Source organism: Sinohyriopsis cumingii, chromosome 1, assembly GCF_028554795.1.
Source record: "Sinohyriopsis cumingii isolate HCF-2022 chromosome 1, ASM2855479v2, whole genome shotgun sequence".
Classification (NCBI taxonomy): Eukaryota; Metazoa; Mollusca; class Bivalvia; order Unionida; family Unionidae; genus Sinohyriopsis; species Sinohyriopsis cumingii.
In genome coordinates, this window is record NC_142961.1 from 90,623,493 (window position 1) to 90,643,984 (window position 20,492).

The following is a 20,492-nucleotide window of genomic DNA, read 5'->3' on the forward strand; positions in this document are numbered from 1 at the left end:
TACTGCTTAAGTGGTGCTGATAATATCTGAGTCACAGGATTAATTTTGTCGAGCATAATCATATCTTCCAATGTTGTGCCGAAATTGAATAACCAGCGCTGTGATTGAACCAGGCAGCATGAATGAACTAATCAAGAATTTCCCAGTGCTTACCACCCCTACAAATACTAAACTTATGTTTAATACTGACATCCGCCTTGTGTTGAATTTTAAGGTGTGATCACCTGCTCCAGACACGATGCAGATTTAGGGACTGTCTGGGTAAAACAAAAATCTCTTTCTAGCTTCTGTCTTGGATCAAACAAAATATTTCTTTGCTTTTGATCAAATATTAGTAAAATGTCGATAACAACTATATCTGGTGGCAACAAAATGAAACGTAACTTTTGGTCGATTATTTCGTACTCCTTGGTGATATCCGCTGAAAGTCATCCAACTCAGACTTACATTGCCAAAAAGAAGTCGAGGAAAATAAAAAGCAAGTATTATCATTCTTACTAGTAGCATCAAAGAAGCATCGATTTCTTGAATCTTTTCTGAATTATGACTTACATTAGCTGGTTGATTGCCATGTCGGACGACTCGACCAGGTGAGTCTGTGAAGATACATAGAGTCGTGAGTTCAACTTCCGGACAAATCCCTCCACGGCACTTCCAGGAAGGACACCCACTCTGATGTCCAAAAGCTGTAATGAAACGAATAAAGAAAGATCACATAAAACACATCTTTTAAAAAATAAATCTTTCACATGAACATTGCGAATACATTATCTGCTTTAAAACTATATTATCGCACTCCATACACATGCCAAACAGGGGAATTTAAATAGTTTGTACCGTGATTGGTCTTAACTTTACAATATGCACGTCACAGTAATATAAGTTGTAACTATAAACATTCGCATTATGGAATTTCCTTCAGTGCTTTAGACAGAGAACAAAGGCTAAAGCGAAAAAGATGGCTATGATGACGATGATGATGAAAATATCCGATGCTCTGGCTTAAGGGGTTCACTTATATTTATTTTATGCCAATATGTCATCTTTAAGATCTACAGCAAGTGATTTGTGCCAGTCCATTAATATCGCATGAGAATAATAGATTCTGAGAAACATGCTGCCGTATATAATCGGACCAACTTCAAACTGCACATATCCAAATCTGCCGTCGCATAATTTGCCAGCAGATCTGGGTTATGCAGTTTGTTAGAATTAACAAGTAAGCATATACCATAATCTACAGAATCATTATGCGACGGCAGATCAGGATGTTGTTGCAGGTAGACGCCTCTTAAAAGGTGAATATATACGATAAGATGTTGGCATCGAAGGAGGTAGGGACGATAAATCTATCTAACACGAAACGTGTTCATATCCTAAGAGAACTAATGAGAGTAATAGATATAGATATATATCTTCAAAGAAGGATTTGCAGTAAAGCCCTAAAATATAAGTACAAAACATTTTAGTATACTATCGACAAGATCAACTTACTTTTATTGAATTAAGCCTGTGCCCAACTGACGTGAATCTTTCAAACCTTGAAGCGGTGAAATTGGATATTAAAAATTAGGTTGGAAAAGTTAATCAAAGCTTTGCAATTTATTTATTAACGACAATGTAATCTCGCTTGTGAAGTAGACCAAAAATATAAAGATTGTATATTAATCCAAAGTGCGGAATTTCAATGATTGTGCGAGGTAGATCAAAATCTGTGGATTTCGATAGTTTTAATTTTTTGGGGGAAAAAATATGAAATAACAATAATAGCAAAGAGACTTGTTCGCTATATTTCTTGTGCATGCAGGTGTTAGAAATAACGAATCGTTTATTGTAAATTTGCCTAAATTGTCATTAATCAATATAGAAAAAAGTAATAAAAATCGCAAAGACCTTAGGCGTGGTCAAAACCTACAGGTGAGACCATAACAATGTCAGAACCAATGAATTAGCACAACTTTGATAACTCGACATCACTCCCCACACCTGTTATAACTCTTTATTTTCCACCCCACCCACTGCTCATCGAATCAGGGTTAATATCACAATAACCATTATGTGCACCATGTCTCTTTCTGCCGTAACTGGCTACATCAGGTTTGGTATAAAAAGATCGATATTACTGTAAACTTTTTACACACGTGTTACCTCCCCCACCCCCAACAACCAAGTGACACACAGATGCAACTTTTTCATTCAATTAATTAGAAACTTTGTACAGTCAACATGAAAGGAAGAAGCTATATAAATACAATCTACAGTCTTATAAAAAGATGCTGATAATGTGGTAAATGTTAAGGTATCTCTTTCATTCTGAGTTTTGCAAGGCACATTTATATATTTAAGCATCACAATGATTTTATAGTATTATTGTCGATTCCAAAATCTGTATATTTATTGATCAAATGTATGAATAAAACAAATATTGCCAGCGATTCTCTTTTAATATCCAACCAGTTCAAAATGTTTTTGAAAACCTTTGCTTCTAGTTCTATGGGGAGATACGGAACTTTCTTCTATTTAATCCTGGACGCTATTTGGGACCTTCACAGACACATTTGTCTGTTTCTAATACTGAGAAATTAGATTTTTTTATTTCCGCGCTGTTGCTTTTATCGGCAAGGAATCAATTCACGTTTACTCATGTTTGTATTTTTCTATAGTTTCGGAGGATTAATTTTGATTGATTAACTAACAGCATTACTGCTTTCACTTCGTACAGCATATTTATTTGCTTTCTATGACGGCAAAATGTGATTGGTTCTCTTAACCCTGCTACGAATTAGATGCGCCAACCAATGAAATATATGACACTTTGGGACTTTCCTATTCAATCAACTTAACTCCCTTCGATCTTTATCAGTCTAATAAAGAAATATGTCATTTTTGTATTTTAGGTCAGGAAAACTCACTTGACGTTTGCCCAATTTAAGATGTTTGCTTGGAATAATCAAACTGTCAGAAGCATGAAACACAGTACATAATTCGATTCTGATGTTAACATATTTTTTGGGGGTTGCAAATTTGTCTTGTTGTCTTTTGAACACCATGCATTGATGCCTTCGCTGCTGATGTAGAATATGAACAGTGACTTGAATGAACGATTACTCTTTCAAGTCAAACTTAAGGATGTTGGCTCTTGTACAATCAACGCTCAAACAATCGTTATATTCAGGGTCGGCGCCAGACTATCTGGCGCCCTAGGCAAGGTTAGATTCTGGCGCCCCCCCCCCCCGGAAAATATCAATTTCAAAATTTATAAACAATAAATTATAATAAAAATGTTTTTCAACATTTGAGCGCAGACCAAGGGTAATTTAAAAAAAAAATTACCCCTCTGTGCTCAAATGTCCGGACACCCTCCATAAAGCACTACTTGATACTATTTTATTTGCAAAATTAAGACAAGAATAAACAAACATAAAGAAAGACATTAGTAATGAACTAACATCATAATGGACAGATGAACAGACACTCAATACTAATACACCTGAAACCAAATTTGGCTGAGGGATAAATGCAGACAGAAAGACAATTCAAAATCTCGCTTTGCGTGCCTTTTCCTCAGCAAAGTTTTTAACCAATTCAGCTAAATCAAGTGATGAAGCCAATCTGTCAAATTGCCCAGTTCATGAAATGGGCAAATTTGTCTGCCCAATTCTTTCCTTGTTTATATCATTAAAATAAGGAGTTACCCCTCTCAATTTGGTTTCCGCGGCAAACTGAAGGTTTCGTATGCGCGTGATTCCACGGAAAAACTCGTGGCCTATAAAAACACGCGAACATAATTACGTGCTGAAAGTTTCGTATACGCGCGATTTTCACTCACTCATTTTGCTTGTTCCCGTCAGCCTGGAGTGTCGGTCAGACTGAATCTACCCGATTATTTGTCCCTGTATGAAATAAACCAGGATGAACCTCAATAAAACTGAAATTTATTTATTTATTTTTCAAAACTTGTTGATTTGGAGAAATGCGCCCCCTGAAATCAGCGCCCTTGGCGGCTGCCTAGTTTGCCTATATGGTAGCGCCGGCCTTGGTTATATTATTATATTGTTGATATGACGTTACGTATAACTTAAGCCTTACTTTGCGCATTAAGCTGTATGAGAGATTGAAGAAAGATGACGAAGTTATTTACTGTTATACATCCATGGAAAGTATCATACAAATTTTAATAGCATCAATAACAATAATGAGAAAGAAAATAATAAAATCATCAAGAAATTAATTAATTTGCGATTTACGGCCTGCTGTAAATCGTCCTCGAAGGCTATCTGTTTCGAAATCATGATGTGATCTCATTAGCATTCTTATAGGAAAATAAAATCCACCTATCAACCTATATTTATCGATATGGTCGTCAGGTGGAATATATGATCTACTGACTATTAGAATTGACGACTTTTTAAAACTTATTTAACTATTATTGTATGACAGGTATATTCTATGACAGGGTACTGTTTTTCTATTCTTTGGGACAAAGTAACTGGGGCTGTATATTTAAGTGTGTGTGTGTGTGTGTAATTTGGATTTTTAATATAGTTTTAACAACTTTCCAGTCAGATCGCTAAGATGCATGCAGTGTGGCAGCTTGTTGTGATGTCAAGCACTGGGGCATCAATGTCGCAGACATGTAGTTGTTGTTGTTTTGGGGCTTAACGCCATTTTTCAGCACACGATAGGCTATACATGGCGGCCAGTATTAATGGTAGAGGAAGAACCCGGGAAAACCCCGGAAAGAACCACCGACCCACGAGAAGCTACTGGCAAGCTTTCTCACATACCCACATTGGCTGAATCCCAGACTCGAACCGCCGCAGACAGAGGTGAGATGGCAGTGATCCGTAACGGAGAGCGATTTAGACCACTCGGCCACTCGGGGCCCCCCGCAGACATGTAGCATGATGTCCCACCCAGTCACATTATCCTGACACCAGGCCGACCAGTCCTAAAACTAATCTCTTAATGCTGAGCACCTAGTGAGGCAGCTATTAGTGTCTTTATTTTTAAAAAAGTCTTTGGTATGACTTGGCCAGGTTTCGAGCCCGCGACCTCCCGCATCCGTGGCGGACGGTGTAACTACTAGGTCACCGGAGCGGTCTGATATTTAATTAAGTGTAATACAATATAAAATACACACCGACCTATACATTTTTGCTTGGTTTAGGACTGTTTGGACGCATAACTATGTAAAGTTAAATACTTCGACATGTTACCAGCAATGAACCTTCATTAGAGAGCCAGGAAAGTTACCACTCTATTCTTTCCACAAAGAACGAATAGTTTAAGAGTTGGGATTAGGTTGCAGTTCCTTGATAGTGGATTTTAATTCAATAATCATTATCACATGATTATAACTGTTGTTGTGGTGAACCATAAAGAGCTAAAATCTAATGTTAGACTGTTCCACTTACAGTGTCGGTATAATGGGTGTCATAACTCTTTGATATGGAGGTGTCACTATTATTTATATGTAACCACATAATGAGTTAAGTGAATAAATATTCAATGTTGTACACAAATTCATCCTAGAAATGTAAAGATTGGTCTAGTTTATCTCTAGTTTTATACCAATGCCTCGATTCAGCAAAAAAATATAATTTCAGGATATTAGGTCTAAATGGATACTTAGTATGTAGTGCTCCTCGACTACACACGGCCTCACCCTCACCCACCATACACACATACCACATGCACTTCTTGCTTTTATCAACATCAACACTTTTCTACTTTTATTGTTCATTTTGCAATAGCAATGATATATTCTGTGTTATGTGTTTTTCCATTAGTTTGTGTATTTCCCTTGTTTTCTTTTCGTGCTTTTAACATTTGATTGTGCTGCTGCGTTCGTTATATTTGTCGAGTAGAAATATTCACGTATGCAAGGCTTTTCAGCGAAAAGAAAGCATTTCTTGACTGCTTATTGCTCGATTCTCGATGTTTTCTCTCTTGCATACTGACATATTTTGTGGCGATGACAAGCAGTAAAAAATGTGCAGACCTCCTTAACCTGCAATGTATTTATAAAACTTCCCACTAGACGTAAGACGCGTTTCATGTAAAAACAGTTTTATTAATAAAGTTAACTTCTGTATGTGATTAAGTAAATAAGATTGTCTGTCATCATTAGAGAATATTTCCTTTCTTTAAAATAAATACTATTTTTAGAATTGCTATTCATGATGGTTTTCATTTCATCGGATTCTCACATGAAGAAAAAAATGCGTTTAGAGTCAACTACCATTCACACGAAGCTGATTTTAGTGATTGCCCGAAAACCAACCAAAGAAACAAAATTACATTTTATTCATTTTAAGACCTATAGCTGTAACAACACAACATGCGTACTTTCTAAGTATATTTATGGAATGGTTTACTCTAAACTCCAGACAGTAGTTTATTGGCCATAACGGAATAGCATTTGTTTTGAAGAATTCGATTAATGCTTTTGGAAAATAACTACCTTCAGAACTTTGCATCATTTCTAAGCGATAGAATGCTTTTATTATGCAAATTCACTCCAATGTTTCCTCATCCCTGCGAAATTTACAAATAGTCACCGATTAAAGATATCATACATCAATGAGGTCTTGCTTTAAGGTTGATTTACACTAAATTGGCGATGTAAGTAGCCAGTGTTTTACTGTTACTAGTCACAACATTTCTATATGGGCATTATTTCAGTCTTGTTAATTGAGTTAAATGCCAAATCGTCATAGAACTTTTGACACTGAACAAGAAACGCCACTGTCAAAAGAAAGTCATACATTTTCTACACAGAAAACTTGTTTTCTTTCTGAAGTTTAAAATCTATTTGGTAACAATATCTTCCTAAAGATAGTGAAATCTTTTGAGCTTATTTTATTGTTTGACATTTCATTGGAAGCCAACTTGCAATTTATAGAATGCTAGAGGCTAGCTTATAATGGCGTTTTCCCGCATTACTTCGGTTATTTGGTAAAATGTCAGTCATAAACAAGACATAATCAATTAAATAGGCTACCATTTCCTATCCAGGAATATAAAAAAGTAGAGTTACTAATTTAGTGCTATATTCGCAATCGGTCGCTGTTTTTGCAGTTATTGTTAAACTGACTGCTTTACATTGCTAAACTGAAACCATGATTGAAATTTTACAATAACGTGAATTAAAGAACCAGTCTGAGACACGTATCAAAAGTGGAATAGATTTCCTATGTAAATCTTATAGAGATTTAAACGATGTTTGCGTCTAGGTGGCATTATGAACAGCCAAATATGGCACCTACAACAATTCCCTTCTTTTATGCAAATATTCTCTGTCATTCTTAATTTGTTCTAGAGAAACATAAATTGACTGTATCAAGAATTAAACGTTCTTAATTTTATCCATACGTATGTAAAAAGGATATCAATATTTACTATTTTCCGTAAAACAATTTCTGCCCAAATATTGTGTGCGAAGCACGCTTATCGTTTAGCCAGGAATATAAGGAATGTTTTCCTTCTAAATCTCAAAACTTTCACCTCCGTTAACTAGTATTGAAAGCAAATATAAACATTTGATAACTTACACAAAATTGAACGTTGAATTAATTCGTGTCGTTTTCTATACGTTATGAAAAAGATGTATCTTGCCTTGAGTGACACGTTGCTCTGATATTGTTTTTGAGTTAGAGAGACTCTTGAAACATATACAGTAGTCTGTATTCTGGCAAAGGGTAGACCCAATACGTCCTTTATTGATATTATGGTAACCGCTTATTTGATTGAATGCGTGAGCAAACATTTTGTTTATGATGTGATAATCTTCACACACATACGTCATTCACCGCGTTTTATACAGATAGTGAAATATATAGAAACAGACAACAAAATACGACTAGCGACAGTGGTTGAAGTTAAATTAAATTTATAGGAAATTCATTTGGTTACTAAATTCATAGTTCAAGAAAATAAAAAAATTAATTTGCCAGGAAATAAACACGAATTTAAAACAGGAATCAGTCTTTAAAACGAAACTGCTGTCAGGTAGCCCTCTCATTCTTTCAACCCGCCATTGCCACCATAACTTGATTGCTGCAATTCTCTTGCCGAAAGTCATGTTCTTTTTTTTTAAACCTAATTTTTAAATGGATTTGCAAAAAGTAACGTAAAATATTTAAAATCTTTAATCAGCATTTCAAGCAATAGTGTTGTTAACTTTTAATCTTTCTTCGTCGAAACACCAGTGATTTGAAAACTCAGAATAAGGCCTTGCCCCTATTAACACAACCTGAGGATGTTATCCATTCTTTTATTTTCCCCAGGAAACACACAGCCTGAGCATGCGACGCGCTGTGTTTTTTCCCCCGTGGTAACACACAACCGGTGCATGCAATGAGTTGTTTCCCCTATGTCACCAAAGATCAGTTTCATATTTCTCTTGTTATCTACAATTAATCTGTATTGTGTGAATAACCTTTATCAATAACTGATGGTAGGAATTTGGGTGTACATGACTAGAGTAATTGTTTTTGGTAAACATGTTTACATGCAAATGAGTTTCTCCTTACTTTTTATCTTAGAAGATTCTACAAACTAATTTTGTTCACAGTTTGATGGAAATTTCCATTAAGATGACAGAGTACATTTGTTGGATCAAACAAACCTCATCTGCTTTTATAACAGTTAATTATGAACCATTGATGTCTAAAAGTTCTGTATAACTTGTTGGTGATTCTGCCAGGCCTGCCCCTATCAAAATATTCTTCATTTATCAGAGGATTGTAAAGTAGCAAGAACTAATCTTCACTCTACTTAGTTAAAAATGAAATAAAGGTATGAAAAAAATTATAAAGAAAAGAAGTTTTCACCCTGGTGATAGAGTTCTGGTTCCCTTGCCCATTTCTCAAAATCCTTTTCAGACTAAGAAATTATGGTCCTTTTACAGTTTAAAAGAAAGTAATTGACTTAATTGTACTTTTTGTTGTGGAAGGTTCTTCTTAAACTTTAAAGCGTTTAATAAACCTAATAACAAGCAGCAGAGAGGGTGAACAGACCAATTTTGGAAGCGTCCAAAAACCGAAATAAGCCTTCCTACAAACGATCGAAAAATAAAAAGCGTCGACAGATTTAAAAAACGTCGACACTTTACTGAGAAAATCTCTCCGGAACTTGTCTAATTAATATTACTCCATTGTCGTTGGTGATTTTTTTCTAGTTTATTATGCGCGCTGTTTACGCAATTACGTCTTAATTGAGGTCCCACCCTCTCTGCTGCTATAATTAAATCATTATGTTATATTAAAATAATGGTATATCCGGAATCTTATACTGCAAGGATAGCTCGAGAACGATTAGAAGCAATCAAAAAATTTCTTCCTGTCAGAGACTCATTTAGAGAAAACTTACGAGCGCAGCAACAATCACAAGTTGAGTACGAAGAAGACGCTAAAAAACTATTTAAACCCGTCACTGCAGCTACTAAGAAAGCTGCAGCGGCTGTTGAAAAAACTATATGGGGAGATATTAAGGAGGAAGATGAGAAGAGGAAAAAGGGTATTTTTCCACTATTAGAACAAACTACAGCGCAGACTGAAAAAATAGCAAGAAGAACCAAACAAACAAAAAAGATTTTACGAGATCTTCCAACTGATATAGCTGCGGCTCAGCCTCCACCTGTCGACGAAGAAATACTTGAAGATATTGGAGAACTTCGTACTGAAGTCGCCGACGTGAGAAAAGAACTTGCACCTGAACCCGAACCAGTAGAAGAAAACTTAGAATTGAATGCAAGATTTAGGAAAGGGTTTGTCGAAGATATTAGAAATACTAAAAGTGAAAAATTACCCGAAACAATATTATTTTGTATATTTAATAAATCTGATATTTTAAAACCCCGTCATGAAAAGTTAGTGATGATAATCTTATTAAATGGATATATCGTGTATAGAGAAACAAAAAACAAGCTAGAGATGATGATTTAGAATACAGAAATCTTGAAAAAGAAGTAAAAAGACTTTATAGAGAGAAAATAAAACAACTAGAACAAGAACAACTCTCCCAGCAGGAACCTTCATATCAACTTCCTCCACCGCAGCAAGAGTTGAAGTCGAAACTTAAAGGGTCTGAAGAGCTACTTAGAAAAACAAAAGAAGAAAGATCACCCTTAAGACTATTTAAGAAAACAACAGAAGAAAGATCACCCTTAAGACTATTTAAGAAAACAACAGAAGAAGCAACGGGGAGTGGCCTGGGAAATAATTTTGTTTGTCCCGATAATATCCTCAATGATGTGTCAGGGTTAGAAGTTCTCATAGGGGGAAAACGTGCCGGAAATAACTCACCAGAAATAACCAATGAAGCAGCTGATATTTGTCGGCGATTATTTCAAGGTGGTATCATGGATATCGGCGTTTACAGAAAACTTATCGATGAACTTGTTACTGATTATAGTGACTAGTTGTTAGATAAATGGTAAATAAAATAAGATGATCGTACATAATAATCATCGTAAATCCGTATCGGTCAGAGCAGTAAACTCACGATTACCAATCTACAGAGCTATTTACGGAGATGGACTTGGTGATGTTGTACGGGGATTATTTACAAGGATAGCTCCAAAAGTAGCACCTGTTGCAAAACAATTATCGATGAAAGCTATTGATATTGTTAGTGAAAAAAACTCCTGGTGCAATTGTCAATGTTGCTGGTAAGGTGTTCTCGGCGATCAAAGATAGACTAGCACGATTAATGCGACGAAGATCACAACCAGTAAAATTACCAAGTACTGAAATTGTGCCCGCAGACGTAAGTAAAATAATAAATCAAGCTGCAAATCAAAAACTGGCAGCGTTAGCAGATCAAGCACTCGGTGAACCAAGGAATAATATTTCAAGTTTGATATCAGGAAGTGGAACTTCCCGAAGTGGAATTTCCCGAACACCGCGTTTTATTATAATTATTTCCGTCTAACACGTTGATTACCGCAATCAACGTGTTAGACGGAAATAATTATAATAAAATGTTCAAGCGCGTATCCAACACAGCACCTGATATGGAAGCACCTGTCATTAAAGATGAATCGGTACGTGATTATCAGTTTTATTCTTATGACGCACGAATGCCAGATCAACGTGGAGGAAGAATTGAACTACAAGTTCATGACACAAGTAGATATTTTCTACCCACTGAGACTTTTATTGAGCTAGAAGGTACAATTGTAAGAACAAACGATGCTAATTACGCAGATGCAGTAAAAGTTGGTTTTGTCAACAATGGTATTATGGCATTATTTGATAGCACCACATATATGATCGATGGAAAAAATATTGAATCAATTCAGAATAATGTCGATGTTACTACAACAATAATAGGATTGGCAAGATATTCTGATGATTATACAAGATCAGCAGGTCCCACAAAGATGTTTGTAAAAGATAATTCTGGTCACCCTGAAAGCGATCCGTATAATATAAGACGACCAAGAAAAACACTGCCTCTACCGATGATGCTGATGTGGCGCCAGTGGTCCATGGTGCTAACCCAGATTTCAACTTGGGATTTACAACGCGTAAAAATATGTTGCTAGGAGCCAATAGAAGTTTTTCATGTACAATTCCACTATGGCATATTTTTGGATTTTGTACAAATGTTAGAAAAGTTATTTTTGGAGCTAAACACACGGTTGTTCTTGTAAGAAAGGGTGATGATAACCATGCTCTGTGGAGACCTGCTGGTGATGCTGGTAAAGTAATACTAAAAAAACTATCGTTGTGGATGCCGGTAATGACTCCAACGATCGCAGAAGAACAAAACTTGATTTCTTTCATGGACACAGGTGGTAAATCCTCGTTGTCATGGTTAACAACAAGCACAGATAGTATACAAACTGACGTTAACGGTCAGTTTACATGGCATATAGCACCACAACAAGGTGTTTCTGCACCACGGCATATTTTTATTGCGTTTCAGAACTATGATCGTTTAAGTAATCAAGAACGTACTCATATGATATTTGATAAACTAGGTATCACAGATATTTCTTTACGGATAAACGGACAACAGGAACCAACAGAGAATATACAACTAAATTATGAACAAAATCATATAGGACGTGTATATCATCGTTTGATGTCATTCATGGGACGTGATCAAAATGTAGATACTGGGTTGCAAATATCACAATATGATTTCAGAACTTTGTATCCGATTCATTATTTTTCACTGGAGCATCTTGATCTATCAAAACAATCTGTCGTTGATATACATCTTAAAACAACGTTAAATACAGGTGGTGTTGATTATAGAGCAATCGCGGATATACTCAGCGATAAAGCCATGTTACTTGAAGGTGGTAGTGGTCGAATGAGAGTCGTTGATGCACCAGTGGAAAATCTTTAATCATTATTTGGAGCGTGGTAAGTATTTATCATAAAATGCCATATCATCACGTTAGTGTCAGTCTGACTCCTGGTCAGATTAGAAACCTTCAATCAAATTCAGCAAAAAACTGCGGAATGAAAATATTGCTAAAGTGAGATCAGATCACGGGTGGTCAAAATAAATTATCATTATCAGAACGTCAACTTAAACCTTTCAACGGCGCAAAACAATCAAAAACAGGAGTCAAACTTAATCTCTCTGCGGGTGCGATTAAGGACTCAGTTAAAACCGGTGGTATTTTTCCACTTCTCGCGGCTATTCCAGCGTTGATAGCTGCTGCCGCTCCAGCCGTAGCAAAAGTAGCCGCATTAGATGCTGTTGGAACAGCTGCTAGAATGGCTCTAAAGAAAGCAACAGGAAAAGGGTACAAAAAAGGGACGCGGCCTAAGATTACCGGGATCTCGTTGGGGAAGAGGTCTGAGGCTTCCAGGATCACTTCGTTAGATGCTCCAGCATCAGATTTTGATTTACTTGATGCTGCTAAACGATTAAAAATAAAAAACTTCAGAGGTGTTTTTATGCGAGATCAATTAACGAAACAACCGAATGAATTCGAAACAGGTATTATTAATCTTGACTCGAATTCAGGACCCGGTACTCATTGGTATCATACGCGATTGATCCACGTGGAATCGTTTATTTTGATTCATACGGGTTAGCTCCGCCGCGTGAGTTTATCAAGTATGTTGCACCACTTCACGCGCAAGTTTGGTATTCAACGCTACCCACACAAACAATGACAGATCCGCCAATATGCGGACGTGAAGTAATTAATGTACTTAACGCTATATCAAAATCATCCAAACCGCCACATAAAGTCGTGCATGATTATACAAGCAACCGATTCGTTTTAAACAGATCTTAGATCTTATATAATGGTTGATATTTACGGAAAAAGATCTTCTTCCGACGTTAAGAAAAAGTCCGATGACATTGATCTGTCGAAGTACGCGACTAAAGATGAACTCGCTGATATTATGAACCTGGCTGGAATTGACCCAGATGAGGTTGTTATTTTTCAGGATCGATATGGTAAACTAAAAACCAGCAATATCAAATGGAATGATATAATTCGACGAGTACTCGGTGCGGTCACGGATAATATCCCTGTGTTTACTGACAGCGGAAAAATCAGGGATTCAAGTGTATCGTTTACAACCATCAGAGATCAAATTACAGCAAGTGTTGCTAATCGCGTGAAAAATACCAGTGACACAATGACGGGAGAACTCAGTATGAACGGGAATAAGTAGTTTTAAGAGATCCAACATCCGACGAAGATGCCGCAACAAAAAAGTACGTTGACGTCAACTACAACACCGTAGATGGTAAATTATGTACGCTGCGGGCCGAGTATGACGTTCACACAAACGCGTTCACAAATCTTCACAGAAACTTTAGAAAAATTAATGAAACTGCAGAGGAATTTTTTGGTAATCCGTTGACCGTTGACGTAAAACTCGTTGATATCAAGACGAACATCGACACGATCAAACAAACACAGCAAAACATCGTAGCGGCGATTCCTGAGATCGTTAGTAAAACCAGTTTGATTAAAATTCTCGGCGGGGTTACACCCGGGCGTATTACCAACATCATATACACAGTATCATCGGGATTCGCAACCTGGTCGCAGCAAAATAAAACTATCAAATATACCGCAACAGTTACTGGCGTGTACAAGTTGTCTGTGTTCAGTGCTGCAAAATTTGAAATATTTACAACGTATCCATGGCGTCATTCAACTGATAAGTTTTCCGGGGTTGTATCTGTTATATTAAATAGCGGAAACGAAGAAATATTTATTCTGGAAGCAGCTGATAAGAAATTAAGCGCAACATCTTACTGGTGGTATCTAGAATTTGTAGCTGAAACACCTCAATTGGTTACTGCATAAAATATAATAAGTACCTCAATCGACGTTCAAAAATTTAGGTACAATCAAGCGCGTGAATGGCAGGCAGCGTTGAAAGATCGAGTCGAACATTACACGGTAAAAGTAAAGAAATATCGACGACGACTAGTTATCGTCGACATGATCGTTTATTCAGTATCCGCTGTTGTTGCTGGAACCGGTGTGATATTATCAACAATCACAATGATGGCACCAGTAGCTGTAACTATTTGTATTTCAGCTACAACAACGATTGCAGGTGTGCTCAATATCATTGCAAAAAAAAATATGTACTTGCACGAATGAAAAGTTATCCGATTACATGATAAGATTACATACAGCGACGGTCGCATACTCGAAGCTATCTTCGTTGTTATCAGCGAGTCTCAGTGATGGAATTATATCTGATTTCGAGTTTTCAGAGATGATTAAAATATATAACAGTGCTGTTAAAGGTACGAGTATTAATAATGACGGAATTACTTCAGCAGATCGTGACGAACACAACCCCGCACAAGACCACGATGATCTCAGTAAGCTCGATTAATCCTGAATTTAGCATCAATTTTCCAACCGCAATTCCAGTAAAAGAAATTGCACTAGCGCAATTCCGAGTATACCATAGTTGGCCAAATATCAGATCGAGATCATTTAATGGTACACCAGCAAATAATTCGCTTGTATTTGCTAATAAGAATAAACCCGATGGAACACCTGACTGGGTTGTTGTTGGAATACCAACTGGTAGTTATGAGATCGAACAAATCAATGAAAAATTTGCGCGTAGAATAAAATCATTAACAGGAAAAGAATCAAAAATATCGATTAACGTTCATGAGCCGACGCTATCTTCTGCAATCGAAATAAACCCTCCTGATTACGTCGTTGATATTTATCAGTCCACGATAAGATCCGTACTAGGTTGGCCTGATATTGCGCCAGTGCATGAAGGACCACCAGAACCAAAATTAATTGAATTTCTCACGGACGAAACAAAGTTTATAACAACTCCAGAATACCGAAATTTGTATCCATGGACTGGTAGGGATAATTATCACATTTCGAAAGATGGTAAAAGATATCCTATGGTACCGTTTTCTATCATTGATTTTGATATAAAAACTTCAACTAATATTGTTTATGAAAGAAATTTCAGATCAAGGTCTAACGAAATTAAAACTGAATACACAACTACATTAACGACATTAGCACATTTATTTAAAAACTATATCCTGGAGTATCCAATATCAATCTAAAACATGAGATCATTGCAACGATACAACATTTAAATCAAATTATATTAGATCTTAAATATTTTAATCAGACTATTATTGAAGTAATAAATGCTAATAATTATATAGATACAGGAGAAAAAACAGTATCAAACAAGCATATATTGATCATTATAAAATAACTCAAGCAAATTTATTAAATTTTAAACTACCAGGATTTGAAACCGGCGAACTGATAAGATCACTCAATGGTCTTATCAATAAAAACTTTCCTGAAATACTAGCTGTGTGGAGAAAAATAGCCCCACCAGCAACTGTTCTTACATATAATAATGATCCACACGGAGGCGGTAGACATGTATCTCCGGGAATCGTTAATATAATTTCAACGATCGCGGTTAATCTAGTTTGTGATGTGATCGATGGTAGCTATCAAATAGATCTCGGAAAATCAAATCGGGCTCAACAAGGATACATTTTATACACGTTCACACCACAAGTTGCCCCTGGGGATTTGATCGTGCAAGAACCAACTAATCCTGTTTATCTGCGGTGTCATAATAATATGTTAACACGAATAAATTTTAAACTAACTGACCACCTTGGACACTTAATTGATATGCGTGGGGAAAAACTACTTGTGAATCTGTATGTGAAATCTTAAGATTTCTGTCTTAAGACTTTATCGTAGATTTTTCAGAAATATTTTATTTTATTAGAAATATTTTATTTATTCTGAAATATTTTATTTTATCAGAAATATTTTATTTATTCTGAAATTGATATGGTGGTTGATACTCAAAATAATGCAAATCGATCAGTTTGTTAATTCTGATGGGTATTTAGGTAGTCAAGATTATGTAAATCGATCAGTTTGTTAATTCTGATGGTATTTAGGTAGTCAAAATCATTTAAATCGATCAGTTTTGCAAAAAATACTACAAAAGATATCTTATTATTCTGAAATATTTTATTGTGAAATATTTTTTTATTCTGAAATTGATATGGTAGTTGGTACTCAAAATCAACAAAATCAATCAGATTGTTGATTTTGATATGGTGGTTGGTACTCAAAATTAACAAAATCAATCAGTTTTGCAAAAAATACTACAAAAAATATCTTATTATTATTCTGAAATATTTTTTATTTTATCAGAAATATTTTGTTTTCTCAGAAATATCTTAAATTGATATGGTGATTGGTACTCAAAATCGTGTAAATCAATCAGTTTGTTAATTTTGAATGGTAATTGGTACTCAAAATCGTGTAAATCAATCAGTTTTGCAAATAATCTGAAATATTTTATTTATTCTGAAATATTTTATTCTGAAACAATTATTATAATCTGAAATATTTTATTGTGAAATATTTTATTTATTCAGAAATTGATATGGTAGTTAGTACTCAAAATCATGCAAATCAATCAGTTTGTTAATTTTGACTAGTAAATGGGTACTCAAAATTAACAAAATCAATCAATTTTGTAATGCTGATTTGTAGTTAGGTACTCAAAATTAACAAAACCGATCAATTTTTTCAAAAATTCTGCAAAAAATATTTTATTATTATTCTGAAATATTTTATTATTATTCTGAAATATTTTGTTTTATCAGAAATATTTTATTATTGTTCTGAAATTGATATGGTGGTTGGTACTCAAGATTATACAAGTCGATCAGATTTTATGAAAAATAAAATATTTCAGAATAATAAAATATAAAATATTTCAGAAAAATAAAATATAAAATATTTCAGAATAAGAAAATATAAAATATTTCAGACTAAATAAAATATTTCAGAATAAATAAAATATTACACGTGTTCGGTCTTTTCATCAGTAACGAAGTTACTCGCTGACATAATTTTTCTTAATTGTCTTATACGAGTACTAATCGTTTTCTTTGCCTCGTATTCATGGGATAACTCCGTTCTAATTTTTTCTACTGTGGCAGAGAGAGGAACGAAGTCCTTGACCTGATCATCTTTTCCTGCAGCTAGTGACCGGAACATCGCCGCCTGAATTCGTTTTATGAACTTGTATTCAGACGATAGTGTAAAACCACCATCATTTTTACGTTCTTCTAAGATTTCAAAATCAGAAATAATCTTTTCAGGATTCAGTTCATCAGATATATTAATACTGTCTTTTTCTAATTTTTTAATAGCAACAATTACATCATTGATATTTTCATAGTTCATTATTTAGTATATATATATTTAAAAGAAAAAATATATCCCCATGTGAACCCCTAGTCGAGTGTTCTAGCGAGTTCAGGAGGATGTTTCAAGGACAGCACAACATATCCAATGAATGACAATCCCCACATGAACCTCTATTCGAGTCTTTTAGCAAGTTCAGGGGGTATATGAAATATATACAATGAATGACAATCCCCACATGAACCTCTGTTCGAGTCTTTTAGCAAGTTCAGGGGGTATATGAAATACATACAATGAATGAATGACAGTACAAACATAAATATTAATTAAAGAACAGCACAACATATACAATGAATGACAATCCCCACATGAACCCCTATTCGAACGTTCTAGCGAGTTCAGTGGGTACATGAAATGTATACAATGAATGAATGACAATACATATAATATGAAATATATACAATGAATGAATGATAAAACATATAATATGAAATATATACAATGAATGAATGACAATACAACACGTAGTATTTATAATATTTACATATTTACAAGGACGGCACAACATATACGGGGGGCCTTCTCTACACTCAACAGATTTTGACACCCACCCCCAATAATCAGCCCGTGGGTGATACAAAACATGTATCCACCACCAGTGACGTGGTAGGTTGGTATCTTTTTTCTGTTGAGTTTCGAGGCTTTAAGCGGAGCCCCCAATTAATTTTAAAAATCGCAAATATGCGTAAACCACCGACAGTTGTCAGTCATGGGATTCGATCGCCGGTCACGAGTATCACGGTCCGATACGTTATCAACTGAGCTATCGAATCATCTAACAATATACGTTTCAGAAATTATTATATAGCTGCTGTTTTTGAATAGATTGTAAGTTATACATATATCTGCATTAAAAATAGCGGTTTCTGAATAGATTGTAAATATTTCTGTATTAAAACAGCGGTTTCTGAATATATTGTAAATATCTGCACTAACAGCGTGTTCTGCCTTGATTTCTCTTAACAGATTGTAAATATTTGCACTAACAGCGTGTTCTGCATTGATAAAATCGAGTCTTAAAAATATATGTACATCTCCTACCACTGCACCATCAAACGTTTTATCACCTACAGATCGGTTTAAATATTTATGCATTATAACAGCGGTTTCTAAACAGATTGTAAATATCTGCACTAACAGCGTGTTCTGCCTCGATTTCTCATAACAGATCTAAAAATAACTCGCTATATTTTACGATGTGAAATACGTTTATTCTTTTATTTTGTAAGCTAAAAAGCCATAAATATCTTTCTACGAGCATAATTATTGATATTAATTACGACGTAGATGGTTAATTGACTAATTACGACCATAAAAGTCAGAAATCTACGGAAAAATATATATTGAGAGAATTATCTCCCTTTCGCATAAGTCGAAAAATAAGTAGTATACGATTGTACAATACTGGGTCCATAAAATAAATAGTTAATAAATATAATTTGAGGAAATTACTTGCTAAAGATGATAGTTTATCTCCATTATTGATATTGGAAAATAATTTTCTGTTTATATTTCTTGGAAAGATCGGATATGGTTATATTTTCCGCGACAAATTGTACTGAAGGCGGATTAATATCAAAATATTTCGCAGCTGAATTTATTGATTGAAATATAATTTCTTCGCCAGTTTCTATGTTTGTAGATTTTACCACCCTCTTTCCGGTTGTTTTACATCTCCCAGTATTACCACGTGTATTATTCTCGCTCTGTGTAACAGCTTGAAGATTGGATAAATAATTATTTTGAGGATTCCCGTCAATATGATCGATCACAAGGCCGTCTTTGATCAACCCCTTGTAACATTCATACACAAATCGATGATAGAGATATGGTTTCTTCCCAGCAGTAAACAATAGGTAACCAGTATTATTAATATAACCAACTGGTACTTTCTTCTGACAATTTCTAATCATACCATCAACATTTGATTCGTAGTTTGTTATTATAGGATGTGGGACAAATTCATTTTGCTCCATTATACGAATAATATCATTTGTTTAAATCATAATTTATCTGAAAACTTAGATAATTCTCCACGGATTTTATATCGCTGTCATTGACTCTGTCAGGGTCATTATTTTTTTAATCATAATATCTTTTAAGCTCGCGATAATTCTTGCCACTACAACACGCACACAACTGTGTTTTTCCTCGTACTCCAGCACCACATCGCAGAAATGGTATTGGTCCTAGACTTCCGCTTTGAACGGACTGCAAGTGAATCCCTCAGAATTCCTTCCTGCAGGGTTTATTACAACGAGTTAATGATCCGATCATCAACCATTTGCACTTGTTCTGTTAAGACATTGTATATATAATATTTTTTATTTAAATACTTGTCTGAAATATAATACGGATGAGTTTGAGAGATTATCCAGAATCAAGCCTTGGAAAACAAGTAAATTCAACCTCGACAGGATATCTTCTGATCTACCAATACGAGATTTGGTTGATCGGAAAAATAAAAGTTAGATGAATAAATTTCACGACGCCAAGAAAGAATTTCACGCAGATGGTGCATCTCAAGTCTGGTCAACGTTCAAGATTATTCGCATTGACAAAGTCAAGGCCAAAGGTGTCGATGGTATCATCGACGCTACGATGAATGACGAAAGAGCAGTAGCTATTATTAAACAGCTAGATGATAGAAGTTATCTTTTCAAAATAAAATTTGTCATAATTGCAGAAACAGATAACTGGATTATCCGTGACAAATATGATCCTGTCCACGGTAATA

General features: G+C 35.1%; 1 protein-coding gene across 1 annotated transcript in view; it reads right to left on the minus strand.

Annotated features, from left to right (window-relative positions):
- Positions 1 to 20,492, minus strand: part of LOC149807328 (glutamate receptor ionotropic, NMDA 3A-like) — a 103,459-nt gene that overhangs the window by 26,196 nt on the left and 56,771 nt on the right. The window contains exon 4 of the mRNA XM_089954042.1: positions 553 to 686. Coding sequence (XP_089810168.1) covers positions 553 to 686 — 134 coding nt within the window. The remainder of the gene's footprint in view (positions 1 to 552; positions 687 to 20,492) is intronic.